Here is a 26,480-nt window from a genome sequence, read left to right as displayed (position 1 = left end):
TAACATGCAATGTAGGGGATATAAAGGTCTAAAATATGCAGAAAAGTGGGTGACAGAAAGGTGAGTGTGGCACATAAACACTCGTGGTAGGAAAATGCTCGAAGAAAGAAAGAAAAAAGAAAGAAAGAAAAAAAATTCAACAAAATCCTTTTCAGAGTACTTAAATAAAACCTTAATCTATCGAAATATGATGAAAATCAATTTTTTTCGACCTGAACCATAGTGTGGTCTCCTTAAGGGCTTGGTACTCTCAGGGTGGGGGGGATTGGAAACCTGTGGTCCAGTCACTCAGTCCCATATGGGTATTCATGGGAAACGGTCGCTTTGCTGCAGGTGACGCGGACGACGTACTGCTGCGGCCACCGTTCCGGCCGGCGCCACGGACAGCCCCGCCGGATGACGCGGACCAAGTGGTGCCGGCGAGCCCCCGGCCGGCGCGAGACGCCACGGTGCCATTCTGCTACGGTGGGCGCCTTCCCGCCTCCATCTACTATGCAACGGGGACTCGTGTGACGAGGCCGCAGTGCGCTGCCGGCCTGGTGCTGCCCGATATCCTAAACGACGTGGCGGGAGCTTCCCCGTCACCCCCGGCCCCGGACGCGGAATCAGAGTCAGAACCGGACGTTGAGACTGATGCAGAAGCTCCGGAGCTGGGCGTGGGGCGTGACGTCGTCACGGGCATTCTGTACAACATTGTGAGTGAGAGAGGTTGTCTTTGTCTTTAATCCTCTGAGAATGTGTCTGTCTTTCCGTTAAATGACATTGTTTTTCACTTTTGACTGTGTTTTTGTTGTGCTGTTCCAAACTCGGCATATGTGCCATTGTCAAACCTCCACAATAATGCATTGCAATGTACTAAGAAAAGCATAATAGAAGAACCACTGTACATGAAACAAATTTGCAGCTTGTTAACATTCACATGCGTACAAGACTTGATATAATATTACGGTTTAGCTAGAGATTAAAAATATCATCCTCTTGGGGCTGTGTCGCCTGTGATCAGTCAGTGTAGCATGATGCGTAGATTTATTTAGGTTTAAATATATTAAAAACAAAGATTCCAAGACTTACTAAGTGGGAAAATGCTGGTAGACAGGCACAATAAATAAAACACACAAACACACACACAGAATTTCTAGCTTTCACAACCAACGGTTGCTTCTTCAGGAAAGGGGGAAGGAGAGGGAAAGATGAAAGGCTGTGGGTTTTAAGGGAGAGGGTAAGGAGTCATTCCATCCTGGGAGCGGAAAGACTTACCTTAGGGGGAAAAAGGACAATGTCTGCTTGTGTCTGTGTATGTGCAGATGGATATGTGTGTGTGTGCGCGCGCAAGTGTACACCTGTCTTTTTTTCCCCCTACGGTAAGTCTTTCCGCTCCCAGGATTGGAATGACTCCTTACCCTCTCCCTTAAACCCCACATCCTTTCGTCTTTCCCTCTCCTTCCCTCTTTCCTGAAGAAGCAACCGTTGGTTGCGAAAGCTAGAAATTCTGTGTGTGCGTTTGTGTGTTTTTTTTATTGTGCCTGTCTACCGACGCTTTCTCGCTTGGTAAGTCTTGGAATCTTTGTTTTAATATATTTTTCCCATGTGGAAGTTTCTTTCTATTTTATTTATTTAGGTTTATTTAGATTCAGGTTGAAGTCAGTCACTGTGTTTCTTTTTTTTGTCAGAAATCACCTTACTGTGTACTGATAATCCACAATCTGGATCTTCCACAACTGATAGTTGGGAGAACGTGTAATTGCTACAGCTGTGTTTGCTTGTTTTTCTCTGCTTACTGTGGCAAATGCAATTGTGTGACTAACACCAGCTGCAGACTGCTTTGGGGGGTGCTTCTGTACTGTTTACCTCATTCTTGCCTCAGCTGTTCTATGCATTTCTGTTTCCTGTAGTAGTTCTGTTTCCTGTAATACAGCTGCAGTACAGATACAACTCATCTGTCTGCAGTGGGAAGAGAGAGAGAGAGAGAGAGAGAGAGAGAGAGAGAGAGAGAGAGAGAGAGAGAGAGAGAGAGAAGGCCTGAGAGTAATGAAGTGAGCAGTATGCACCCCCACGGCTGCCCCCCCCCCCCCCCCCCCCCCCCCCCCCCCCCCCCCCCCCCCCCCCCCCCCCCCCCCCCCCCCCCCCCCCCCGTACCCGATGGCAGGGGTATCTCAGTAGGGGTGCCACAGCAACACTGGGCCGAGTGTGCGCCTTCCTCCACAGATCCGCTTGCTGCTCGGAGGATCTACACACTTGCACAGGCTGGTGATAGAGGGGTATGTGGCTGACAGTCTGTCAAAGAAACCGTGAGAGACCTACTTTTGTTTGTAGTAGTTTGAGAAGTTTTAGAAAAGTGAGGGCTGTTTCATCATTACATAAAAATAAATCAATAGCAAATTGATTCTTAAAATTGTTTGACACAGCTTGCATGGAAGACAGTTTTGTCGAAAAATACCGCATCGGCTTGCCTAAAATTGTTGTTTTAATACTCTGCAGTTAGGTTTGACCTGATGGTCACTGTGTGGCAGAACTTGGGTACAGTACATACAAAAAGAGCATACAGGCTACTAAGGGAAAGTCTAAAATTACAGTTGTGACACTGTCCTCCTTTTGTTGCCCACAGGGATAGAAGCAACCCAGGCAGCGAGCAACATACACTTATGAATACGGTACTGACTGAGCGCGAATTCTAATGTTTAGATTGATTTGTAATTTAGCTTTTATAGTAGGGAGTGTCTGCATTGCCACGAAAATCGACAGTAACTGAAAAATGACATCACATTTTCATTATTTAGTTTCCTAAGGATCCTGCGAGGTACAAAACGGTACTTCACAGGACAGTTTATTTATGATTCTTTTGTGATCTACAGACCTTTACTGAATGTCATTTTCCTTGTAGAATAAAAAATTGGTATTAAATACCAGAAGACCTGAAGTTTTGCAGAAAGACATTGTATATCTACCCAACAAAGCATGGATTTGTTCACTATATTTTCAGCCGAATCTGTGAATGTTTCTGTTATTTAATGTACCAAATTACCAACCGCAATTGTAGCTGAAGGGAAAACCACACAGATGTGATGATAAATTGTCTAAAGCTATAAAACTGTTTCACAACATACAATAAATAAATTCCACAATTGTTACTGTATCCGAGCCAAAGACGGCAAGAATCTGCAACATTCATTTTTAGAGCAAAAGTAATTACATTCACAAAATCATTCTTATATTAGAAAGTCTAATGAAATGTAAGAGTGGGTGTATCATTAGACTCGGGATGTGTCCTGTCGACTGACCTCTTCTTTTAATCGAGTCGAGTTACAAATTTATTTTTTCCTTCAAACTCGATTCGGTACATCCTCGTCAGTTATCCGATCTATGCTCCTAACCTGAGGCATTCTTCTGTACCACCACGCGTCGAAGGCATTTATTCTCTTTTTGTCGGAACTGTTGATCGTACAAGTTTTATTTATTTTTCGGGGCTACACACCGTAAAAATATGTTCGGAAAAGAAATGCAAACACATCAGTTTATTCTCGGTATTAACAAATTTTTCATTTTCTTATTTCTACATATTGCAAGTCTGAATTATATATCCCCTCTGCTTCAGCCATTGTCAGTTATTTTGCTGCTCAGATAGCAGAACTGATAGACTGCTCTATACGCAGAAATACGGCACAACTGCACTGTTCCTAACAATTCCCCATTTCCTAAAGTCGTTTATAGAGAACGAGGTTTCTGTCAGCATAACTTGTAACTGTACATTTTTCTGAGCAGGTGAGACAGTCTACCAGTGGTCAGAGTTCGCACCAGTCACCGACAGAAGACACGGCAATGGAGGCGGAGGAACCCGCAGAGACAGAGGAGCAACCTACGGAACCGGAAGATAGGCCAACAGATCCGGAAGATCGGCAAGTGGAACCGGAAGAGGAGCCGACGGAACCAAAAGAGCGACCATCGGAACTGGAGGAGGGACCGGCAGAGGCAGAGGACGGACCGGTGGAAGCAGAAATGGAAGACCCGATGCCCCTCTCACCGTCACCGGCCGCTGGTGCTGAGGGCGCAGGTGCAGTACCTGAGGAAGAGCCTGTCAGTGTAATGCTGTCCGAGAAGGAAGATCGGGAGCAAGAAACTGAGACTGAGACCGAGGAGGGAGCGGCACAGAGTAATGCCGAGGAGGTGGTGCGAGGCGTCGCTGAGGAGGATTCCACAGGTATGCCAGACTGTTCAGTTTTAGTGGCTACCAGTATGCTAGTATTATAAAGTTCTTAGTAAAATGCTGTTGTAAGGGACGGGCTGCGTAGACACAATAGGTACACTGCACGAAGCCTAGTGTCGATTAGATATTACGTGAAGTGTTCACATTTGTTCAACATTGTATCGGTCCTGAACAGTGGCACTTGCACCTAGAACCTCCTCCCCCATTTTTTATTTATTTATTTATTTTTAATTAATCAATATTCTTATTCCTCGGTCGCAGTTCACGGACGGGGGGGGGGTGATGTGTGCGAGGTGAGGTTTCTGTGTTGCCTGCCACACCGATTTAGGAATTGAATTTTCAAAGCCGTATATACAGTGGTGTAAGTTAAGGCCTCGAGAATCACACCCCTGTAGCCATTCACTCAGGTGGGTCATATTTTAGAAGTAATTGACAAAAATGAATTTGTTGTAACCCCCTAGATGACCGAGAGTCTTGAAACTATTGCTAATTTGTAAAATGTCACTGTAGTTCAGCAGTTCAGTTATTTGGCTGGTATGATGGTTGTGTGATTGTGTCCTGTTGGGTGCCACGCAATGATTGAATTATTTTTTCCTCTATAATGAAGCGACTCGTCATTATTTTTATTCTGTTAATCAGTTCAAATATAATTTTGTTATTTCTAATCTTTTGCCTGTTTATTTGCTTTCATTGTTTCTTCTTTCATTCTTCTTCCATTTGGAACTTTTCCATAGGTGTTAATCATTTTATGTATTTACTTCAATTTCATTTCTTCTTTTTCATCTCATTATGTTTTTGCCACGTTATTGCAATCGGTACTTCTATTATTCATTTTGCTCAAATTTCATTTATTCTTTAACACGCGATCTAGTGTATTTTCAGTCTTCATCAGCAATATTTTATTTTTGACTCTGTTGCACAGCCAATATAAGTAGATTATTTTGTCTTTAATTTTATAACTGTTAAGTCAGTATTTTCTAATGTGTATACAACTACAATAGCCAAATGAAAATAACTGTGATCGCGGGGGCAGAGATTCCATAATGTGCAGAGTGACACTCGTTGTAGACATCGAAAACTTTCTTTTCAAACATTTGTAAGAACTATTTTTTTGGAATTGCAACCGCTCACCTAACGCATTTTTTATTTGCGACGACACACCACTTTCTGACCGTACTGTTACTTGCGTCAGGTGCGGAAGTTCCCGACGCCGTTCCCGAGGGAGAGAACGCGGCCTCACAGTCGCCGAGGCCCCGCGAGGATGCGGAGCGGTCCCCGCGTGACAGCCCGGTGGAGACGGCAGTGCCGACGTCTGCCGGCGAGGAGAGTACGCTGACTGCCGAGAGCGGCGAGACGGGCGAGCGGGGGCGACAGCGAAATGGACGTCCGCAAGGAGGGGGACAGCCTGCGCTGCAGCGTGCCGCTCGAGAAGGTGCCGCAGTTCGACGCGGCTGCAGTGGTGCAGGCAGCAGATGCAGACAAGTCGGAGCTGAAAAAGTAAGCCAGAGCTGCTTTACGTTTGCTGTGCAACACTTCTGAAGTTTTGTGGGGTTTTGTTAAATTGAAACAATGAGAAAAGTACAGAGTGGGTTTTAGTTAATTCCACTGATAGCACTTTTAATGTGGATGTTCTGGGCCTGCCACCTAATTTCTGGCCAGTGGTATTTCCTTCCAAGATGTTTCTTCTGAAGCTTTTGTGTGGAACTAGGGGTGCAGTTGATTTAGTTTTTGGTCCCTGTACCAAGTTATCAATGTTCTTTTCTTTTCAATTTCTGTTAGTCCTCATTAGTGATTTTCTTTCAGTCCAAGATGTTTTCTTGACATCTTTATACTAATATTCTATAGTTTCTAATGTTTGCTTTTCCAAGGTTGGCGAGCTGGAGTGTGTTCGCACCTGCATGTGTGCACCTGCGTGCGCGCACACACACACACACACACACACACACACACACACACACACACACACACACTCTCTCTCTCTCTCTCTCTCTCTCTCTCTCTCTCTCTCTGTGTCTCTCTCTCTCTCTCTCTCTCTCTCTCTCTCTCTCTCTCTCTCTCTCTCTCTCTCTCTCTCTCTCCCCCCCCCCCTTCCTTTGTGCTCCTAAATTGTGTTGGCTTGACACACAGTGCCAGGACTTCAGTTTGGCGGCTGGTGCACATTTGGGTGGGCACTTTATTGGATGAGTTGGGCACAGGGGTAGAGGGACAGGAAAACAGGAAGGAGGACTGGGGAACTTGGAAGGACAGCAGAAGATGACCGTGGGTCTTTTCGTAGGGGTATCAGACAGAAATCATCTCATTTTGTGTCTCCACTCTAGACACTCATAGTCTCAGCAGAGGAAGGCATTTGGGCATTCGTGATCTGCATTCTACTGTGTGATGAGGTGGTTTATTTTACGTGTTTTACATCTCGGAGCTGTATTTGTTAGGGGGTAAAATGGGGAGGCTTTCTGGTGCGAGATATCCTCATCCAGTACGGAGTTGACCACGTCAGTGCTGTAGCTGTCTGCGGTGTGTGCAGGTTCCAGTTCCGCATGGAGCCAACGCACCGCACACCGAAGGGATTCCTGTGCGAGGTGTGTTCGACGGTGTACAAGCGCTCGTTCAGCCTGAAGCGCCACTACCTGCGCTGCCACGTCAGCGTCTGCTACCTGTCGGAGCGCGACGTCGCCAACTGCGGCATCGCCAACCCTTCCAAGGCCGGGGCGCCGCTCTCCTACGCCAAGGTCAGTGCCGAAAAAGTGTGTTTGTGAACGGCTTTTTCTGTTACTGCTGCTATTGCGTGCCGGATTCCAAAATTACTTAAAAGTGAATCCCAGTATAATTCCCCCACTGTAGGCTTTGCACAGTCCATTTCTTGTATCCCTTTTTGAGTAGCAGAGCACTCTGCTGTGGAAATCTGATCCATTTCGTAAATGTATTCGTATCGAAGATGTTGCTGCCGAATTCCCACCTGTGTCAGTGATTCTGTAGCTTGTAGCACTGTTAGTTTGAAAAAAACAAACTCCTGCACTCTCCTTGACATACTGAAAAGTGGTATTTTCAAAACAATATGCAAAATACTTCAGATATAGTTCTATATCCACATCTGTATTCTGTGTAGCTGTTGTGTAACGAGTGGTGCTCCAGTATCACTAGAGTTTTTCCTGGCGTATAAAATGTACAAACAACTTAGGGAATGTAGCTCGTTGACATCTTCGACAGCTGCCAGTATTTCGACATGTGAAGTTCCCGTCATTTTTGAGATAAGAGTGTGAGAAGGGAAATTTAAACCCTCAGACAAACAAACAAAACGAACACTAGTATCACCGCAAAAACGACCTATGTAGGAAGTCATTGGTAGTGAAATTAATTACCAGTGGGTGAGCAAGTAGTCTGAACTCTGTCCCTCTGTTGTCTGACCAGGGAGAGTGGGATTTTTGGTATAACTGAAGCAAAAACCTCCATTTTTATTTGTAAGGTCACTTGCTAATTCAATCTCAGCTGCTTCCTTACTATCCAGTATTCCAACACCTGGAAGTACAGTCCAGAATCTCTGTGTTACATTCTATAGGATGGCTGATACCAAGGCAGTGTCTGCATTCATTAAAAACTGGGTGGTTTTTTGTTTTTTACATGATGCGTTTTTAACATCAAAGTCCTATCTTCTGGCATTTAACATCTGCTTCACACAAACAATTACATCATAATAGTGATGAGCACCTGAAGATGAGTGTGCAGGGCTCAAAGTGCATTGCAATTTTAATAAAAACTGCACATTTCTCCAGTTATTTTGTTTCTCAACTTCTAGTAAAATTTTGACAGTAAAGCTTCCAAATGTACTGTGCACTTCTTGTATCATCCGCTGTTGGAATTTTTTGGCTGTTTGTCACACTTCTACCTTTATGAACAAATGTGTGACATCCTTCGATCCGTATGTATACTATTTGAAGTGCTTAGCAATGGGCACATTCTGTTCTACAGTATTTTAAGGTTTGTCCCTGTTTTATTTGTGTGTGTGTGTGTGTGTGTGTGTGTGTGTGTGTGTGTGTGTGTGTGTGTGTGTGTGTGTGTGTGTGTTGGTGGTCTGGGAGGGGTGGGGAGTTTTGAGAGAATGACAGCTGTGAACACTCTCTTACCTTTATCAAAGAAATTTGACGTATATTTGATCATATTTCTTTGTCAAAGAAATATAGTAGTTTAATAGTGGCCTTAATTTGTTTTTGTATGACCAGTGACCTTTCTTTTTTTATTATATTGTGGTTCAGTATTTGTAAATTAACATTCCCATTTGTTAAAAAATATGGAAGTTAAATAAAACTTCCATTTTCTCTCCGATATAAAATTGGACGAGAAATATCAGGAAAACTGGCCAGTTATTTACGACAGCTTTCAATGTGAATAGTGAAATTTGTTGAAATAGTGAAGTTTCACCTGCTATTGAATGGTAAATGTTAGGATGTGTGAATCTGTTGCAGGCCCCGGGCAATGTGGAGTGCCCCGGGATGTACCGCTGCCACACGTGTGGCGACTGGTTCGACGACAGACTGACTGGCTTGCGGCCGCACCTGCTCGACCACCCACAGCCGACTGCTGCACCACCGACAGATGCAGGGAAGGGAACGAACTCCAAGCCAGATACGAACGGAGCGCGCACAGGTGCGGAAGTGCAGGGAGACCTGTCGAGTGCTGCGACAATCCCCAGTGGTGCGGACGTCGCGGTTCAACCCAAAGTGGAGATCGTACCCAGATTTCTGTGTCTCTATTGTGATAAGAGGTTAGTGGCACACCTTTCCCAGTAGTTCTGGCTGCATTACGGTTGCATAAAATAATTCAGAATTTATAGAAGGCACTTTTCAATTAAAAATACGGTATCGGCTTACCTCGAATGAACTGTCTTTACTAATAAATGGCTAACCCGGTTCATGGTCCCAGTTCCAGGTTGCATTCTAACAGCCAACATAAATTTGATTCTCAGTATTTTGTACAATTACTGAATTAATTTAAAACTTTAAAATGCTTCACGATCTGCTCATTTAGAGGTATAATCTGTTTTTAAAAGTTTATCACGATAAGTCGGGCATTACAGTTAGAAACTGTGCGTATGTCTCTAGGCAGTGTAAATCACGGCACACGTACTACCGAGACCACAGTTGTCCAGTATTTGAAATTGAGAGCACTTACTGATGCCAAAAAACTTTAAGTGTAATTTCAAGCAGTTTGGAGAATCTTATTTGCTGACACCACCACAAAATGATAAATGCAAAAAACGTAAATAAACATAATACTGTTCCTGCAGATAAACTCCAACATGACATTTTACTTCATTACTACAAACTCTGTTCACAACTTATTTTGCAGACAATGTGCACGTATTTTACTGAATGTACCTGCAAAATTTTCAAAGAATTGGAGATTTGTTGATACTTCGCTAAATTATCATCATTGTTCATATATAATACCAGAATGTGTTCTCAGGTTTTAAATTTAAAAATCACATTCGGCAACTAGCTAGTAGTTAATATTCTGGAATGCACGTATGCCATATCACCACTTAGTTTCGGAAAAGCACTGTGTGTTAGCAAGTACCTGTAGGGGTCGAGACAGTTGTTAACGCGTCTGTCTCGGTCGATTTGCAGATTCGGTGTCCTTAATGGATAAGATAAATAACGGACGTGTCCTGCCTCCAGGTTCGTAACGGGGCCGCTGTGCCGGCGCCACCAGAGGAGGGTGCACATCGCCCGTGAGAATGCCGTCCGTCAGAAGCTGTCGGCGGCAGCTACGCCCGCCGCGTCCGAAGCGAACGCGAGTAAAGGAGCTGTCGCGAGTAAAGGTGCCGCTGCGGGTAAAGAACCCGTCGCGGGGAAGGAGGTCGCGATAAGTAAAGAAGTTCCCGCAAGTAAAGAAGCCGCCGCGGGCGAGACAAAACCTGGGGCCGTGGCGGAGGCGCCGGACGCGACTGCCGCCCCGGTCGCGAAGAAGGAGGCCCGGCCCCGGCAGCCACGGCCCCACCAATGCCCGTACTGCGCCGGGGGCGGCACCGTCTTCAAGGAGCTGGCGGCGCTGGTGAGGCACTACCGGAGGCGGCACGCGGACCGCTACCACGTGTGCGCACCCTGCGCCACGCGCTTCCCGACGCGAGACGAGTTGGAGGCACACGGCGTCGAGAAGCACGGCAGGAGGCCGCGCTCGTTCCGAGCGGAGGCCAGGGCTGCTGCCAAGGTGAGTTCCACTCGGACTCTACTTTCCCTCTGGCCACTCGGAGTGTGTAACGAACTCGAGGGAAGTTGCTGCAGCTGCAAAATGTGTTTTAAGTGCCGTCATGCTCTCAGTATTCTTGTCGTGTGTCAGTTGTGGTATTGTGGGGAAAGTGTTTTGAGTGTTTGTTGTAGAAGGTGGAGTACAATCTTTGTGCTGAGCAGCGGTTCCCTCTGAAGCGAAATTTAAAGATGTGATAAACGGTTTTTGCTATGTACAGTTCGTGTGGTTAAAAATTTATTGCTGTACTTGTATTGCCACAACTAGAACACAGTGCCTCGGTGTTAAAGGCACTTTGAACAAAAAGTCCTTGTTTTCACTTAGAACATTCTTAATAAACTATTTATTGTGTAGTTTGTTTCACTTTCTGAGGTGATGCAGTGAGCAGCATAATTCCACAATATCGGAATACCTTTTCAATTTTTTGGCGTTCAAAAAGTTTTACACAGTCATCTCTAATTTTTTTATTTTTTGCAGGAGGAGAATGAAAGTTTTTTGCGAACATACTTGGAACATACATTGAGCCTACTCAATGTAGCCTCCATCAGGTGTGACACTTCGGGCCCGACATTTTTTCTGTGATTTAAATGCAATTTGGTAAAATTCTGGGGATTGACTTTTACACCACCGCTTGACATAGGAAATAGGGTCTTTCTCGCTATCAAATTTTTTACTGCGCAGGTGGGCCTTCAGACGACCAAAGGGGTAAAAATCGGATGGGGCCGAGTCTGGACTGTAGGGAGGGTAAGGAACAATTTTCCTACCCATTTTCCTGATTTTCTACTACGTCATAAAAGGGCTGTGTGGGGTTTGGCATTGTCACTGTGTAGTCTGATAAGTTGAACCTGAAGCTGTGGTCTGTGGCTCTCGATGGCACGTTGTAGCTTGTCCGATGACAAACAGTAAAAGTCCCAAGTAATTGTGGGGCCAGGTTCCAAAATGTCAATGAAAATGACACCACAGTGATCCCAGAAGAAGGAGGCCATCATCTTTCAGCCTGCTGTTTGTGAAAGTCTCGGTTTCTTCTTCCGAGGGGAACTGGATTATGCCACTCCACAGGTTAGGTTTTGCTCTCAGTTGTTTCATCCCGGGTAATGATGCCGTCAAAACACTCTTTCCACTCTTCAGTAAAGGTCTTTGTGAGACCCTCACACACATTCTTCCTCATCGTTTTCATTTCTCTTGTCAGTTGTCTAGGCACCCAATCTGCACAGATTTTTCTGTACCCTAGTGACTGTACCAGTGATACCACACTACCCAATGACAAAAGAGGCATGTCAGCAAGCTGTCGTGTCATGACACATCTGTCATTTTGGATGATTTGACAGACGGTCTCCTTATTCACATCACTCACTGCCGTCGACGGTCTACCACACTGTTGATTGTCGAGTAGAGAGAAATCACCGTCTTGAAACCTCTGCAACCACCGCCGGATACTACTGCGATCCACTGTGTCCTCCCCATAAACGGGGAATCGATGTGGCCGTCATCACCGGTCTCGAAGAGAAACTCCGTCACCGACCGTTGTCGTACCTGACATCTACTTCATGGTCCGTTATGGCTTACCTGTAAATAAAAGAACGTACTTCACTTTTATATGCCAACCTATAGCTAAATGTTCCAAGTACGTTGACAAACAATTTTATTCTCATCCTGAAAAGAAAAAGAAAAAGGAAAAAAAAAAAAATAGAGACGACTGTGCAAAACTGTTTGAACGTCCTTTGTACACATCGTTTTTCATTCTCCTCACAAATATGAAATTTGGCACCTAGAAATTTTTCCATTTTCTTTCTTCACGTGGATATTTCCTAAAGGTGACCTCTTAGAAGGAAATATCAGGTTTTCTCAATGTGATCAATTAATTGTGTGCCTCTGTGTTTTCAATCAAGTTGTCGATTTCATTTAGGGTGTATACCGGAACTGACAATGTGGTTAAACATCTAGAATCGTGCTGAACTTCTGTCGCTCGTCTCCCTCCTGCAGTTTTTATAAATAAGATTTGTCTCGAGCGTGCACTCTTCGCGTGATGTGAGTGTAGTGCTGTGGCCGTAGCTGACCTGTGCCGTGGGGATCCGGCACAAGTGCTGTGGGTCTGTAACATTTTCATGCTGAGCACAGGTTCAAATGACTCTTTCTCTTTGGTGGGTGCACTGTATTCTAGTAATTTGTGTTGCCACGTGTCATATAAATGGTACGGCAGGATAACAACACATTCTGAAATTACAGCCAATTCATTTTATTTTCTCTCTGCAGAGGAGTGTAAGCTACAGTTTCAACGTATAATGGTGTGTAGCATGAAGATTTCAGAAATGACACGACTTCTGGAGCAATGATAACAGTGATAAGTGTCAGTGGCATGAGTGGTGTTCTGCTTCCCTTGGACTTTGAATGATCTCCATATGGCAGGTGTTTCTGTGATGTCCCACCATACTCTGTGCCCGAGAGTGTAGAGCCTCATGGTCAGTGGACAACTGAAGGGATACAGTGTGAGGTGTGTTTCTCATCCAGTGGTAATCTTGTTCAGAACTGTCAGAGGTGAGCGATGAACTGGCACAAACAGCACAGTTTTTGAAAGATATTAAGTGTAGACAGATGACTATATGCTTTTGTCTACCCTCTGACTCTGCTTTCCATAGACTGTACACATTTATCAAAATTTGCTGGTTTTGCCTCTGAAAATTTGTAATACTATCACATATGTGATGTTAGTAGATAAAATTTGTGCAATAATTAGTTTCACAACAGGCGGTATGATTTTTTACTTTCAAGCCGGAAGGAAGCGGACAAAACGTAGGCGTTGTCTTTATTTTTGAAGTTACTAACAGTCCCTCCCAGTTTTATGTAATGAGGGAGTGATATGTACGGACAACCTCCATTTTACAGGTCATTAGCATGTTCTTGGAGATATGCTGCAAACATCCCGTTTCAGCGAGGGAGTGAAGGAGGGAACAGACTGTCTTTAGTGTGCAGGCACAGGAGACGGCATTATCTGTATGTCTGTCATCACAATCTTCTCTGTATAAATTGTGATTAGGAAGAACATTTTGTTTATTTCTGATTCTTCCTTATAGTATAATCAAACAGTGGGAAATCATGGATGGAATAACAACAGTATGAAAGGTTAGATGCTACTCACCACATGGAGGTGTCTTAACGGCATACACGCACACAATGAAAACAACTGCTAGATGTCGTTCAGCTATTGGACTGAGTCATCATCAGACATAGACAACAATACTCTCACACAAGCACTCTCCCCCCCCCCCCCCCCCCCCCCCCTCTCTCTCTCTCTCTCTCTCTCTCTCTCTCTCTCTCTCTCTCTCTCTCTCTCTCTCTCTCTATCTCTCTCTCTCTCTCACACACACACACACACACACACACACACACACACACACACACACACACACACACACCCTGTAGCTGTATTTCAATGAATCCAACTGGAGCAAAACAGAGCTCTACATGTATTGGAAATAGTATATCATTATTCTGGAATTTGTCTTAACTTCTCTGTTAAACATAACTAATGTTGTATGAAAATGTATGTAGATGGGGATTATGGACACCTTTTTTGAAGAAGGAAAAGGAAAGGATTTGATAACGGTAGTTTGTCGCATTGACGACGAGGCCAATAACTGAAAGTGGGACACGAACCCATGTTGAGGAAGTATGGGAAGGAAAATCACCTGTGTCCTTTTCAAAGGGGCCGTCCCGGCATTCAGTTTGAGCAACTTAGGAAAGCCGTATGTCTGGATCATTAGATGCTGTTTCGAACCACTACTACTGTCCCAGGCAAGAGGCGGAAGTCTTACTGGCTTGCACTCCCACTCAGAAACCTTAACATCACATTTTACTGTTCACATTGCTGATTGTCTTGTACAGTACACAGGGACCTTGTTTAAAATTGTCATAGTTTTGCACACCATTCATGTAATTCTTCAGAAGTAAATTGAGGACTGAGTGTATATGGGAGAAGGACAAAATTGAAGCGTTTGAGATGTGATAGTATAGAAATATGTTGAAAATTTGGAGCTTGTCTGCAGAATATGTGAGGAAAGGACGATTTCAAAACATTGACCTGAAGAATGAGCGTCAAACAGAAAATTGCACTTTATTATGGCAGGTCAAGTAACTTCTAGCAAATACTGCACTGCACCTCAGACTGACACAGATATGTGATGTTATTTTTCAACTTAGGAACCAAGTCTTTGTAAACAGTGGACAGAATGTTGTACTAAACCTTCAGTTCCTCGACAATAGAAACCTGCTCCTCAGACTTGTAGCCGTTTGAGAACTGCCGTGTGAATGTCCTTGTCGTTCGAGAATCTATGTCTGCCCAGACATTATTGCAGATTGCTGAAAGTGTGGAAACTGAATGTTAGGAGATCTGGATTTCCCAGTGAGCATCACCCCACATCTGTGTTCCTTGGTCAAATTGTTCACGCTATTTCACTACTGTTGGATACAACATTGCATTTGGTTCAAATACCACCAGAATTTCAGAGTGAATCTCATGCACAGTTCAAATATTTTGCCTGTAACAGTTGTACCATCTCGCGTACATCGGAGTACATTCCGAATCACCGCACCGTTTCAGTCGCACATTACCCGTACACAGCAGAACTGTGTTGTGGAATGTGCACTCTATTCTGGCAGTGTGCCACTCTTGGGCAATGGTCTTAGTGTTTTATGATGTGGAACTTTATTTGCTGAAGTCTTGGTGTAATTACTGCTGTTTATCTGTTGCTGCTTCTGTCAAACTAAAGATTTCCATGTTAATTATGTTTACTTATGTTTTTCATGTTTGTGCTAAGAATGTACCTCCTTTTCAATTAAAGCAATAATTACTGCATGTTATTTCAAAAATATTCAAATTAAAGATGAATTAAAAGTTTCATTTTATGTTTGGGAGGCACATTTTTAGAGATTTGCAAAACCTTAGAACAGACATGAAAAACCTATAGTTAAGATGTGATTACTCGTTTTCTCAGGACAGAGACTACAATGTAAATGAGGCTCAGGGTCTGGCACTTGGTTTATTAAGATTTCGCCAGCGGCCACATCTACCGGAACTGGAAAATGTCGAAAGAATGTGCATTCAGCAGAGTATCAGTGTGGGCCCTGAAAAATGGGGCATTGCGGTTCCAGGGAGGACAACACGGAAGTAAATAATGGTGCGACTACGACATTACTTCACAGTTTGGCGAGAGTTCCGGCAGCAAATACACATGATACAGCTTCTGGCTTTGGGAGAACGCAGCTGGGTCAATAATCAGAATGTTGTGCATAAAATGGGCTCAGCAGATCAGTGCACACCATAAAATATAGTTAACACACCTGAATTACAACATTGTTACACTAGTTGATGTGCGATGGAAAAAATCCCTTATTTTGCTTTCATTACTGTGATTTTTACTACGAAGCCGCTTTCAAATTGACATTTTGCGTAACGCGTCAAAATAGATGTACTTAGGTTAGTTTTGTTAACACTAACCCAATCAGATTAATTAATGTAGCTGTTTGGCAGAAGTACTAGCAATCAAATAATAGTAAAGAAGCATAATAAAGGGAGAAAATATTAGTAGTTTTCATTTAGGACTAATTTTTCAATTCTCAATATGTGGAGTAATGTAAACAGTCCTTATCGCTTGCCGTTGACAGATTCTGTGAGCAGTGTCGTGCAAAACAGTCTGTAATAGTGACAGCAGACTGTGCTGATATTGTGTATGCTTTTGTTGAGACAATTTTCTGAATCTGATGACTGCAGTATCAATTACCAATCTACGTTTTACCTACATTTACTTACGTTTTACGGTAGAATAAACGAAAGCGTGCAGACAGTGCTGTAACGTCACCAAAATGTGTACAGAGAAAAATGAACTGGGTTTTGCTCAAAGAAGACTCCCCGATACCTATTTGTTTCCCGAGCAAGCACAGACACGTGTAGTGAGTTGCACAGAGAGAAACTCCTCGAGGCGAATATTGCTGTAGCGTTACAGGGAGGTGCCGGCCCGGCCCGGCCCGGCCCGCTCGAAGGTGTCACCGCCGGGTACGGTGGTGTAAGAGAATGTTGCGTACAGGTCCCGAGGATCCCGCCGGCGGTGCCCGCCAACACGTGCGCCGCCTGTGCCAAGACGTTCTCCACAGCGCCGAACCTGACGCGCCATGTGCGGGTGGCGCACCCGGGCGCGGAGCTGCCGCGGCCCGGCGGGGAGGGCGCGGCGCCGCCGCAGTCGAGCTCTCCGGGGGGCGGCGGCGCGGCGACGGCGCGCCTGTCGTCCGCCGGCGGCAGCTCGGCCACGAGCCGCAGCCAGAGCCCTGTTGCCACGGTGATTGCTGCACGGCTATTGTCGACAGCTCGGAGCCTCTGTCTGCTTGTCGCACTGCTTCCGGTTGCCGAGCACTCATTCGCATTTCCCACACCGCCGTGGGTCGGTTGCCGCTGCTGACGTAAAAGTCTGCCTCGACTGCACCTCTCTAGTTGTACCGCAACCGATTTCCGAATGACGAGGCTTCTGTAGGGTATCTGAAGAGCTCACTGTCACTGCAGAATCTCCCGATGAAATGAGGAAATCCAATATAGTGCAATTTTACTGACAACTGTGCAGTTTGTAATCGTAATTAACAGAAAAAACTGAAACTGCAGAAGAATCCAATAAAAGACAAAAATGTTCCAACAAATACGGATCTACACATGAGCCATTAGCATGATAATTGCATGTGTTTAAATACTGCCACCTTCTTCTTCTCGAATCGTTACCTTAGTACAAATTTAGTTGAAATGTAAACCTTATGATCGAGTTCCCGTGTAGCTGGGCTTGACTCTCTCGAGGCCTAACTTAAGGAGGCCTTTGCAATTTGCTATAAGCTCACACCCGAGTGTTCCATTTGTCATCTTCAGTTTTGTTGCAATACTCCACATTTGTCTACAGTGAGATGCAAATCCCTTAATATGCTTGCTGGGTCACCTCGTAAACCCAGAAAAGACAGTTTGCTGCTGTGGTTCCTCAACTGTATCAGTGTGAATAATGTACCCTTTGCTTTTGAAATCTGGACAATACAATTTGTTGCTCCAGTGCTTCAACTGCGTCATTGTGAATGACTGGATGGAATGGTCTATATTTCAAGTACATTTCTACTACAGCAATATTTTGTACTGAATTCAGTGATGGATACGGTGGCTCAGCAGTGCATATTCTCTGTTATTTCGCGAATGGCTCATTTGCAGACCCGTGTTTACTAGAATATTTTTCCTCCAGTTATTGCCGATTACTTTCTTTAGGCAGTTGTGAACAGTGGCAATATGTTTCGCAAACTTCGTAATGCGGTACAGCTTTGGGTTCTTTTATTGTACTACCATCATCTGGTAGCCATACATTGTAATTGGAACACGAGTCATAAATACAACTGCAATGACAAAAATAAAATAAAAATGAGAACATCAGTACACTTAGTACTTCAAAACTTGAACAGATATACCTCACTCAATACAAGTATGGAAACACAGGAATGCAGCAATTCCTTTGTTTCCATTTCTGTAATATGTAAGGCGTATTTATCAAGTTCTGTGCAATATTTTGTTCTTCTTGTTTACAGTTTATTTTTGTCGTTGTAGTTATATTTGTGCCAATGGCCTTGCTGCATTGGTAACCAGTTCCCGTCAGATCCCTGAAGTTAAGTGCTGTCGGGCTGGGCTAACACTCAGATGGGTGATCATGAGAGAGAGAGAGAGAGAGAGAGAGAGAGAGAGAGAGAGAGAGAGAGAGAGAGAAGTGGAGGAATGAAAAGATGTATCTAGAAACAAGTAAACAACAACTATATGAAACAAGAACAGTTTCTACAAGCAGACAGGATGGACGATGAACAATGAGAAAATGTCTCAAAAAGGAACAATAAGGCAAGAGACTGGAGGTGAGGCAACAAAACTGTGGTTCACTTGAGTGCAGCTGGTCTCGAAGGGAGAGGGAATGCCACAAAGTCAGTGGGGAAGAAGTGCAAAATGTGGAAACTTCTCTCGCACCACACTTGGGCAACCGGAGAGGATTAATGGGTGGTGGTGGCGGTGGTAGTGACGACGACGATGATGATGATGATGATGATGATGATGATGACAAGAAAGGACAAGAGCAAAGTATTACAGAAATAAGATCGTTACAATATCTAGTATATAAAAATAACATCGGCATACTTCATTTAAAAAATCATGCAGTAACATAACTCAAGAAATATGCAGTATTAGAAGCCTTTCAGCTATAGAGAATACATTGAAAGGATCTGCATTATGAAAAATTACAAGCAGTTCTAGTAAACAGTATGTTTATGCATCTACTCTACATTGGGAAGAATTATTGCCTTGCAGGCGTATGAATACTTTCTGATTGATTTTGACCTTTCCCAATGGATAACAATGTTTTTAATACTGAAATATATAGATTTTACGACTGTTTTTTATTAAATATCTTTGGGCTTAATTTCGCACCGTGCTTTCATTGTGAAACGCATCACGACAGTTGCTAACGTGAGCAGTAGTCTGTCTGTAATTTTTTGTATGTGAGGTTGTTTCACTGTATTTCCCATAATCAACTGATATTAAGTAATCAGTGTTTCATTATACACCAAATATGAATGTTTTGGTTCTAGATATCGTTTTGACCCTATTTCATCTATTTTTCACTTGAGTGCTACCTTAAGATACCGAGCAGACTCGTAGATTTGAAATCTGCTGTGGTACAGTAAATGATGTGCAGTTGAGGTGGAATTTTGCTGCTGAGGACTTAGTTTTGTTTGGGCTTGCTTCAGGGGCCTTGCGAGACAGGCACCGAGCTGCATTTTGTTGTCGTTATAATATCTTTTCAGTTCCGAATTCCCTGTTTTACTTTTGTATGCCAGTTTCTGTTGTACAATAGTCTGAATTTAATTCATTTTACTTTCTTTCTTACAGTAGTCTCCTAGCAGTCTGTGTGTCATAAAATTTAATATGTCCACTGAACAAAATGGTTTGCATGTCTTTTTTGAAGTTGTTGGTAAATTTCCAATAATTCCCAGTCTAATTAGTTTGTACATAAAATTTGAGCTGTGCAGCTGTATGTCACTGGCTTCTCGCACTTATATTGGAATTGGTGCTGCTCAATTGGTGCTGCTCATTGCTCTTAACGAAATATTATCCGCCTCGCCATTCTGCTCGTATCGACATTATTTGGTATCTGCAGAATAGCGACTCGTTCTTTTTTTGGTACGGTATCGTTGAACCTTCACATTGTTTATATGCTGGCAACTGACATCAGCATTCGTGTATAGTATAAATATTTAAAATTTGTTTTAAAATTGTCAACACTTCTGATTTGGTATAGCTCAGGTGTTCAGTTGGTTTCACAAAAGCACATAAAGTGTGCAAATGTGCTCGATCTGAGCTCTTGTAAATGACTGCCAGAGTTAAATGACTGAACGTACGAGACTTGGAAGCAGCAACAAGTACTTTCAGTAATAAGTTTTGTTTGTTCCCCAATTGATACTGTGCAACCCACGATTGTGGAAGGCTCACTTTTTTCCCCTGTCGATTCATGAGTTATTTATTTTTGTGGCTCTCTTTTCGATTATTAACTTATTGCCTATCACTAACATAACTAATAAAGATGTTGTTGTGCATAATTGTAGAGATATAAACAGTACCATTATGCACATCGTCCTGAAACCCAAGTCTCAAAAATAAATAATTATCAAATTGAGCGATGTAAAAAGTGTATTTTTTCGTGTTTTCCAGTTACTACTTGGTATCATTTGTGGATGTTCTAAGTTGTCAGTGTCTCCTGGTCATTCTTCTAGTTGACGGACATTGTGTTACCACCTCAACCCACCACTTCCGATACGGTACGGTCGAGCATCATTTGTGCACGACGCACTGACACAGCTTAATGTGAGAACTTGTAAAATCACAGACTGATCACTATCGACTTCCGATGTTAACAAATTGTGGGATTCGAGATTACAGTTGGTCTAACTTGTTTAATAGATGCTGTAGCTGTACCCTTAAGGTCCTCAACCTCTCTCTCAAACTCCTCTCACTTTAGTGCATGCTAATTTGTTTGGTGTATTTTGTGAAAAGTTCTGTTCGTGTTTTTGGTGATTCACTCTGTGATTACAACATAACATTACATGAGATGATGCCCGTAATAGATCAAAAGCAATAATGTGAAGTGTTTTCTTTGTGAAGTAGACTGAACAGATGTTCAGATGTTTGTCAGTTAATCTTTGGTTTACTGTGTTGTTCATTTTGGCTTTCAACATCTGCAGATAGGGAGAAAGTACACTTGGCCACAGATGTTGGTAACTGTGAAAGTTTTGAGATATCAAAAAGCGAAGAACATAAAATAGTTTTGATCGCTGTATTGTCATAGAACTTGATATGAAACTTCAGAAGTTCTCATTTTTTGCTGACTGTTCTCAATTTTTTTGACTGTGTGGGTATGCAGCTGCATTATATTTCTTGAAAAAAGAAAGTCTTTCCTTGCCTCAGAATATTTTTATTTCAAATAAATATTTAGTTTTATTAGCAGTTAGCTAATTTCACCCTCCCCCAACCCTTTGGCATCATCGAGATATATCACATGAAAGAACCTGTCGGAAGAGGTGGTATCATAAATGCCCAGATGGGAGCTTCTGTATTAAGAACAAAGACATTGACCACACCTATTATTTTGAATTCTAGAGACTTAAAGATATATTTCAATGTTTAACTTGCCACGCCTTGGTCTGACCTGCGAGTTGTTAACTATTACTGTAATCCAGGCTGCTGGGAGGCATTTGTGTGACAGAGATTTGGAGATCAATTCCAGATTTGACTGTTCCGTGAGATCAGGATCATCTTTGGTGTCTTCATCTAAATCTACATCTACACGGTTACTCTGCTATTTGCAATAAAGTGCCAGGCAGCCTTCATCACACTCTGGAGCAACTCGGGTGGCAGTGAGGAGAATTTCGATGCTCGACGTTCTCAAAGTTGAGAGAAGCTGGTATCAAATTGCAACAAGGGGAACCAAAACGGATCAAATCACAAAATAGAACTAAATATGCACACATTTTGAACTTTTCTTGTCCTACATATGGAAGCTTACCTCTTCTCCATTTGATTTCATTTGCTGGGAATATACGACACCTTTACATGTTGAGTAACATCGGCCAGCAAAACCTTACAGAACAAGATAGTAACAAGAATTCGAGCTGGGTGAATATGTCTAGGAGCTATGCACATCATCATAAGATTGAAGTTACTATCTAGGTAGACAAAAATAAGAACATGTGAGACCATCACGAGCCAATAGTGTGCTATGCAAGTGAGACATGGACCATGACTAAGAAAAAGAAAAAACTCATCACTTTTGAAAATAAAGTACTGAGAAAAATATATGGACCAGTGAAAGAAAATGAAGAGTGGAGGATAAGGAAAACCACAGGACTCAGACAGGTATACACACTGCCTGACGTCGTAGTGAGTGTGAAAATTAAGAGACTAAGATGGGAGGGATGTGTGAGGAGGAGAGGGGAGAATACGGTAATAAAGGCTGGGATGGACGGAAAAGCTGAACGAGAGAGACCATTGGGATGGCCGAGAATGAGATAGAAGGATAATGTCGTGGGAGACTTGCAGATACTGGATCTGAGAGATGAAGATGCAGATGGGGAAGGCTGGGCTGAGTCAGGCCAAGGACCGGCTGCAGTTTGTGTGGCCAGTATAAGTAAGTATGTATTTACATGTTGAGCACAAGGTATGGTCTTCTACAGAGTTATTACAAAGTCCATTAAACATTTAAAAAAAATGTTAATGTAAATAAAATAGAAAGAAACTTCCACATGGGAAAAATATATTAAAAACAAAGATTCCAAGCGGAAAAGTGCTGGTAGACAGGCACAATAAATAAACACACACACACACACACACACACACACACACACACACACACACAGAATTTCTAGCTTTCGCAACCGACAGTAGCTTCTTCAGGAAAGAGGGAAGGAGAGGGAAAGACGAAAGGATGTGGGGTTTAAGGGAGAGGGTAAGGAGTCATTCCAATCCTGGTAGCGGAAAGACTTACCTTAGGGGGAAAAAAGGACAGGTGTACACTAGCGCGCGCGCTCACACACACATTCATCCGCACATACACAGACACAAGCAGACATTGTCCTTTTTTCCCCCTAAGGTAAGTCTTTCCGCTCCCGGGATTGGAATGACTCCTTACCCTCTCCCTTAAACCCCACATCCTTTCGTCTCTTTCCCTCTCCTTCCCTCTTTCCTGAAGAAGCAACCGTCGGTTGCGAAAGCTAGAAATTCTGTGTGTGTGTTTGTGTGTTTTATTTATTGTGCCTGTCTACCGGCGCTTTCCCGCTTGGTAAGTCTTGGAATCTTTGTTTTTAATATAAAAAATTGTTATACGTATATGGCTAAACATTATGTAACAAATGATACCGAATGTGAAAGACACACTCAAAGTTTTCTCGACTGTGTTGTTGGCAAAGTAGTTGAGACAAATGCCGACTGTATTGCTCGCAAAGTAGTTGAGACAAATTCCGACAGTGGTGTTGCTAAAAATGGTGGTGAACTGCAGGGAGAGAGCATTTTGTGTGCTAGAATTTGTCTGTTCCCAGTCAGTAGTGAGTCAGCGTGGGCCTGGGCAGTACTATTGCAATGTTTTATGTTGCTGTTAATACAAATTAATGAAACACAATTTTCATAGTCATGTAAAATTCCACTTTAAAAATCATTTTGCTTGTAATGGAAAATGATTTGACACCTTGTCAGCTCTGGGGGTCACATGAAAGTGTTGATGAGCAGTATTTGGCTGGCTGGCTCCAGCTACACATTAAAAAACAAAATTGCAAGTACCTGTCGAAACACCAGAGAAAATGTGCACCTGATGACCCATAGGAGAGACACTGTCTCTGTCTGTCTGTCTGTCCATCCGTCCTTTTTGGTGCTTCAAATTTGATGATTCTTCTTTATGTGTGTGAAGTTTCAAAACATTATAACAGATTGCAGAGCATTAGTGAATCATCAAAATGACATCTATTATCAAAATGACATCTATTATCAAAATGACATCTATTATCAAAATGACATCTATTATCAAAATGACATCTATGCAAATTAGTCATTATGAGCAATGTGCTGTGGTGACCCAGGGTGAGTGGAGCCACTACGGCGTAAAGGTAGGTGGACTTGCGGGTTGTGGAGGCAGTGGCTAGGGAAACTCAGCTGCAAAATATATTGTCATTTATTTAGTCTCGAGCTACTGTGTCGAAATGCTGCAATGCCACCGGATACACCCCCTGCAGGTGTACACCTGCCAGTGGTGCCGTCGACATCGGAAGGTCGAGTCAGTGGGCTGGCCGTTTGACGTTCGTGTCCTACTTTTCTGGCACTGTTGTCCACTCGGCAGCACTTGCCCGAGTTAGGTCTGTGTGGCCAAATGAGCAGTGCCAGTGATATTATCGTCTGTCAAATTCTCTTGGGTCTACCACTAACGGATTAGAAGCTCATCTCGGTCCAAACTGCTGGCAGCAGTACTGCCCTGTCTCAAGCCTGGGGTCGCCTCATCTGTCGTCTCGTTCTATGCCACAGATGGGGACTTAGAATTGTGAACTGGTCCAGTCGAGACAGCTTTGTGGACTGGCGCCGGCCTCCGGGTGCCCCCTTGCGAGGTGTAGACTTGCGTCGATCCGATATTGCAGGAGGTGCTGTCAGACTGTGCGTAAGTGTGCTAGACTTATAGGATATTTGTAGTGATTAATTGGACACTTGTCGTGTCAGTACATTGCTTCCAGGTACGTGCAGATCCGCACTGTCGTGTCCTGATGGTGTGGAAATACTCTGCAGCCCGGTTTGAAGTTGCATTGCCATTCTGCAGTGCCACCAGGGTAACACGGCTCGGTCCGGCTGCTGCGTGGTTTACGAATGCACTCGTGTGACTAATTACGTATCGGCACCTGCCCACTTGACCCACATACGGTTGCAACGGAGCTGCTGCTCGGAGAGTAATGCTCAAAATTAACAACGGCATTACGGGGCTGTAACTGAATTCTCGGTTGTGGGAAAAGACACTCTGGTGAACGTCTGTAATGTTCTTGTGTGCAGTGTACGGGAAGAACGTAGTTGACGAGAGTACTGTCGGGTGATGAGTAAAGCGAGTTACAGCATCAGGAAGTGCAGAAGCTGAGTTTTGCCATTGGCAGTGTTCGGGACGTCCTTGTCACAGCCACTGCCCCCCAGTGTGCATCACAACTCTACAGTTGACTCTACAACAGTGACTGGATATTTAAAGGTGTGGATGGGATCACAAGATTGAAAGAAAAGCCATTTCATCTTAACTGTTGGAGACCAATGGAGAGACCATTCTGTCACAACATCCTAAACAAAAAGTTGTGATGACACTCTTTGTGTGATAGTGATAGCATCATTCTTGTGGGAATGTTGCCAAAGGGGTCAGCCATCGGTTCAGAGACATGTGTGAAGATTCTGAAGAAACTCGAGACCAATTTCTGACGTGTTCAGTCTCACAGGAATCCAAAGGAAAGAAATCTCACTTCTACACAACGGTGAACACTTGCACGAAGGATTCGGGACTAGGGAACACATTACTGAGTCGAGTCAGACGTCGCTGCCTCACCCACCCTGTAATCTGACCTGGTGCCCTGTGGACTTACCATCTGTTTTGACCACTTAAATTCCTTACATCACGGAACACGCTTTGCAGAGAGTGAGAGTGTGAGTGTAATTTGTGCAGTGAGAATGTGGCAAAGGGTGCAGGACAACAGCTTTCACCAAACAAGAATGTTTGGTTGTGGGGGGGTGAGGATGTGGGTCATTATGTTTTGAATGACCCTAGTAAGTGGGTGAAAGTCTAAAGTACTTTTGTCCCTAAAAAATTAGTTTCAGAATTATTTGTGCCCTAAATGAACATTTGTATAGCAGTAATATTATATGTGGAGTGACGGTTTACCCACAAAATTCTTATCAGTGCCCACATCGGTGAAAGGAATGTGTAGTTTTGTAGCCCAGTTATGCCCGATAATAGTTTTTGGCACAGTTCTCACTTGTGTCACAGGCCGTGTCCTCGAGTGCCGGGGACTCTGACTACCAGACGGCAGGTTCCTCGTCGTCGGTGCCGGGCGCCTCCTGCCAGAAGCAGAAGAAGATCAAGAAGCTTCCCGTCTCCGTCTTCACCACTACCACCAGGTACGGCAGTGGAAGGTATGAGCGAGGACAGAAATTGGATAACTTTGAACTCTTTTCATCACATATTCTTATAGCCTTCTTCACCGCTGTACTATTACCAAATTATAAAATACAAAATAAAATGCAGCTGTTACATATATTTATTTTTGGACATTATAGGTCCATTTCCCGTACAAACAATTTATTTGCCAAGTAACAGAAAATGTGCTATTGCGAGATGTGAAAGAAGAGTACATCTGCTGTGGAAAACAGATGGATGATGATCTGAGTAAATGTGTGAAGGAATATAAGATGATGACAGTGATAAGAGAGACACAGTCCATGAGCACGTGAACAACACGCGATATCCGTGAACACTATTGATCGTTATGTACGTATCTCTGATGTGTAGTGTGTGTATTTAGCATTGGATATCATCACTTTCAGGTTCCTAAATTCTTTCATTCATGTATTTGGGTCATCATTTACATTCTGCAAGAGCAGCTGTACTCTTTTTCACAAATATCAACAGAATATAGCTCTTACATAGGGTTTGTACACTAATGGTTTCAACTACAAATGAATTGTTTGCACTGGAAATATACCTGTAAAGCTTCAAAATGAGCACATTTAGAGGCTTTATTCTTTCCTTTATACTTCGTCTAAACCATTTTGAAAATCTTAAACTTCAATTTATTGTAACCACTTGGAGACCTTACTTCAGCTTTTATTTTGCTTTACGAGGCAGCTTTCAAAGACAGATGTGGTATCTAACATTAACAAAACGTAATTTGATGACCTATGTGGAATTGTATTTAAGACAAATTTGTGTCCTGT

At 43.3% G+C, this 26,480-nt stretch overlaps 2 protein-coding genes across 8 annotated transcripts in view; both read left to right on the top strand.

Moving 5' to 3' along the window:
- The first annotated feature begins 308 nt into the window (after positions 1-308).
- On the top strand, positions 309-4,245 carry LOC126295066 (protein TsetseEP-like). Its single transcript, XM_049987312.1, has 2 exons — positions 309-695; positions 3,760-4,245. The coding sequence occupies exons 1-2, from the start codon at positions 309-311 to the stop codon at positions 4,243-4,245; spliced, it is 873 nt and encodes a 290-aa protein (XP_049843269.1).
- A 1,245-nt stretch (positions 4,246-5,490) lies between these two features.
- LOC126295258 (uncharacterized) overlaps positions 5,491-26,480 on the top strand; it is a 181,151-nt gene continuing 160,161 nt past the window's right edge. For 4 of the 7 annotated variants that reach the window (XM_049987663.1, XM_049987662.1, XM_049987661.1 and 1 more), the window contains exons 1-6: positions 5,491-5,698; positions 6,723-6,927; positions 8,659-8,957; positions 9,871-10,402; positions 16,519-16,767; positions 25,534-25,679. In XM_049987663.1, coding sequence (XP_049843620.1) covers positions 5,580-5,698; positions 6,723-6,927; positions 8,659-8,957; positions 9,871-10,402; positions 16,519-16,767; positions 25,534-25,679 — 1,550 coding nt within the window. In that variant the 5' untranslated portion in view covers positions 5,491-5,579. The remainder of the gene's footprint in view (positions 5,699-6,722; positions 6,928-8,658; positions 8,958-9,870; positions 10,403-16,518; positions 16,768-25,533; positions 25,680-26,480) is intronic. The other 3 variants (XM_049987660.1, XM_049987665.1, XM_049987664.1) reach the window with 3 other exon arrangements.

The sequence above is a fragment of the Schistocerca gregaria genome, chromosome 11 (assembly GCF_023897955.1).
Source record: "Schistocerca gregaria isolate iqSchGreg1 chromosome 11, iqSchGreg1.2, whole genome shotgun sequence".
In the NCBI taxonomy this organism is placed as follows: Eukaryota; Metazoa; Arthropoda; class Insecta; order Orthoptera; family Acrididae; genus Schistocerca; species Schistocerca gregaria.
The sequence above is the reverse complement of the archived record's forward strand: the minus strand, read 5'-3'. Positions and strand labels throughout refer to the sequence as shown.

Bases quoted from the DNA above. Each gene is read 5' to 3' on its own strand.
- LOC126295066 (XM_049987312.1), top strand. From the start codon at position 309: ATGGGAAACGGTCGCTTTGCTGCAGGTGACGCGGACGACGTACTGCTG. The intron at 696-3,759 runs GTGAGTGAGAGA...TTTTCTGAGCAG, and splicing joins CGGGCATTCTGTACAACATT to GTGAGACAGTCTACCAGTGG.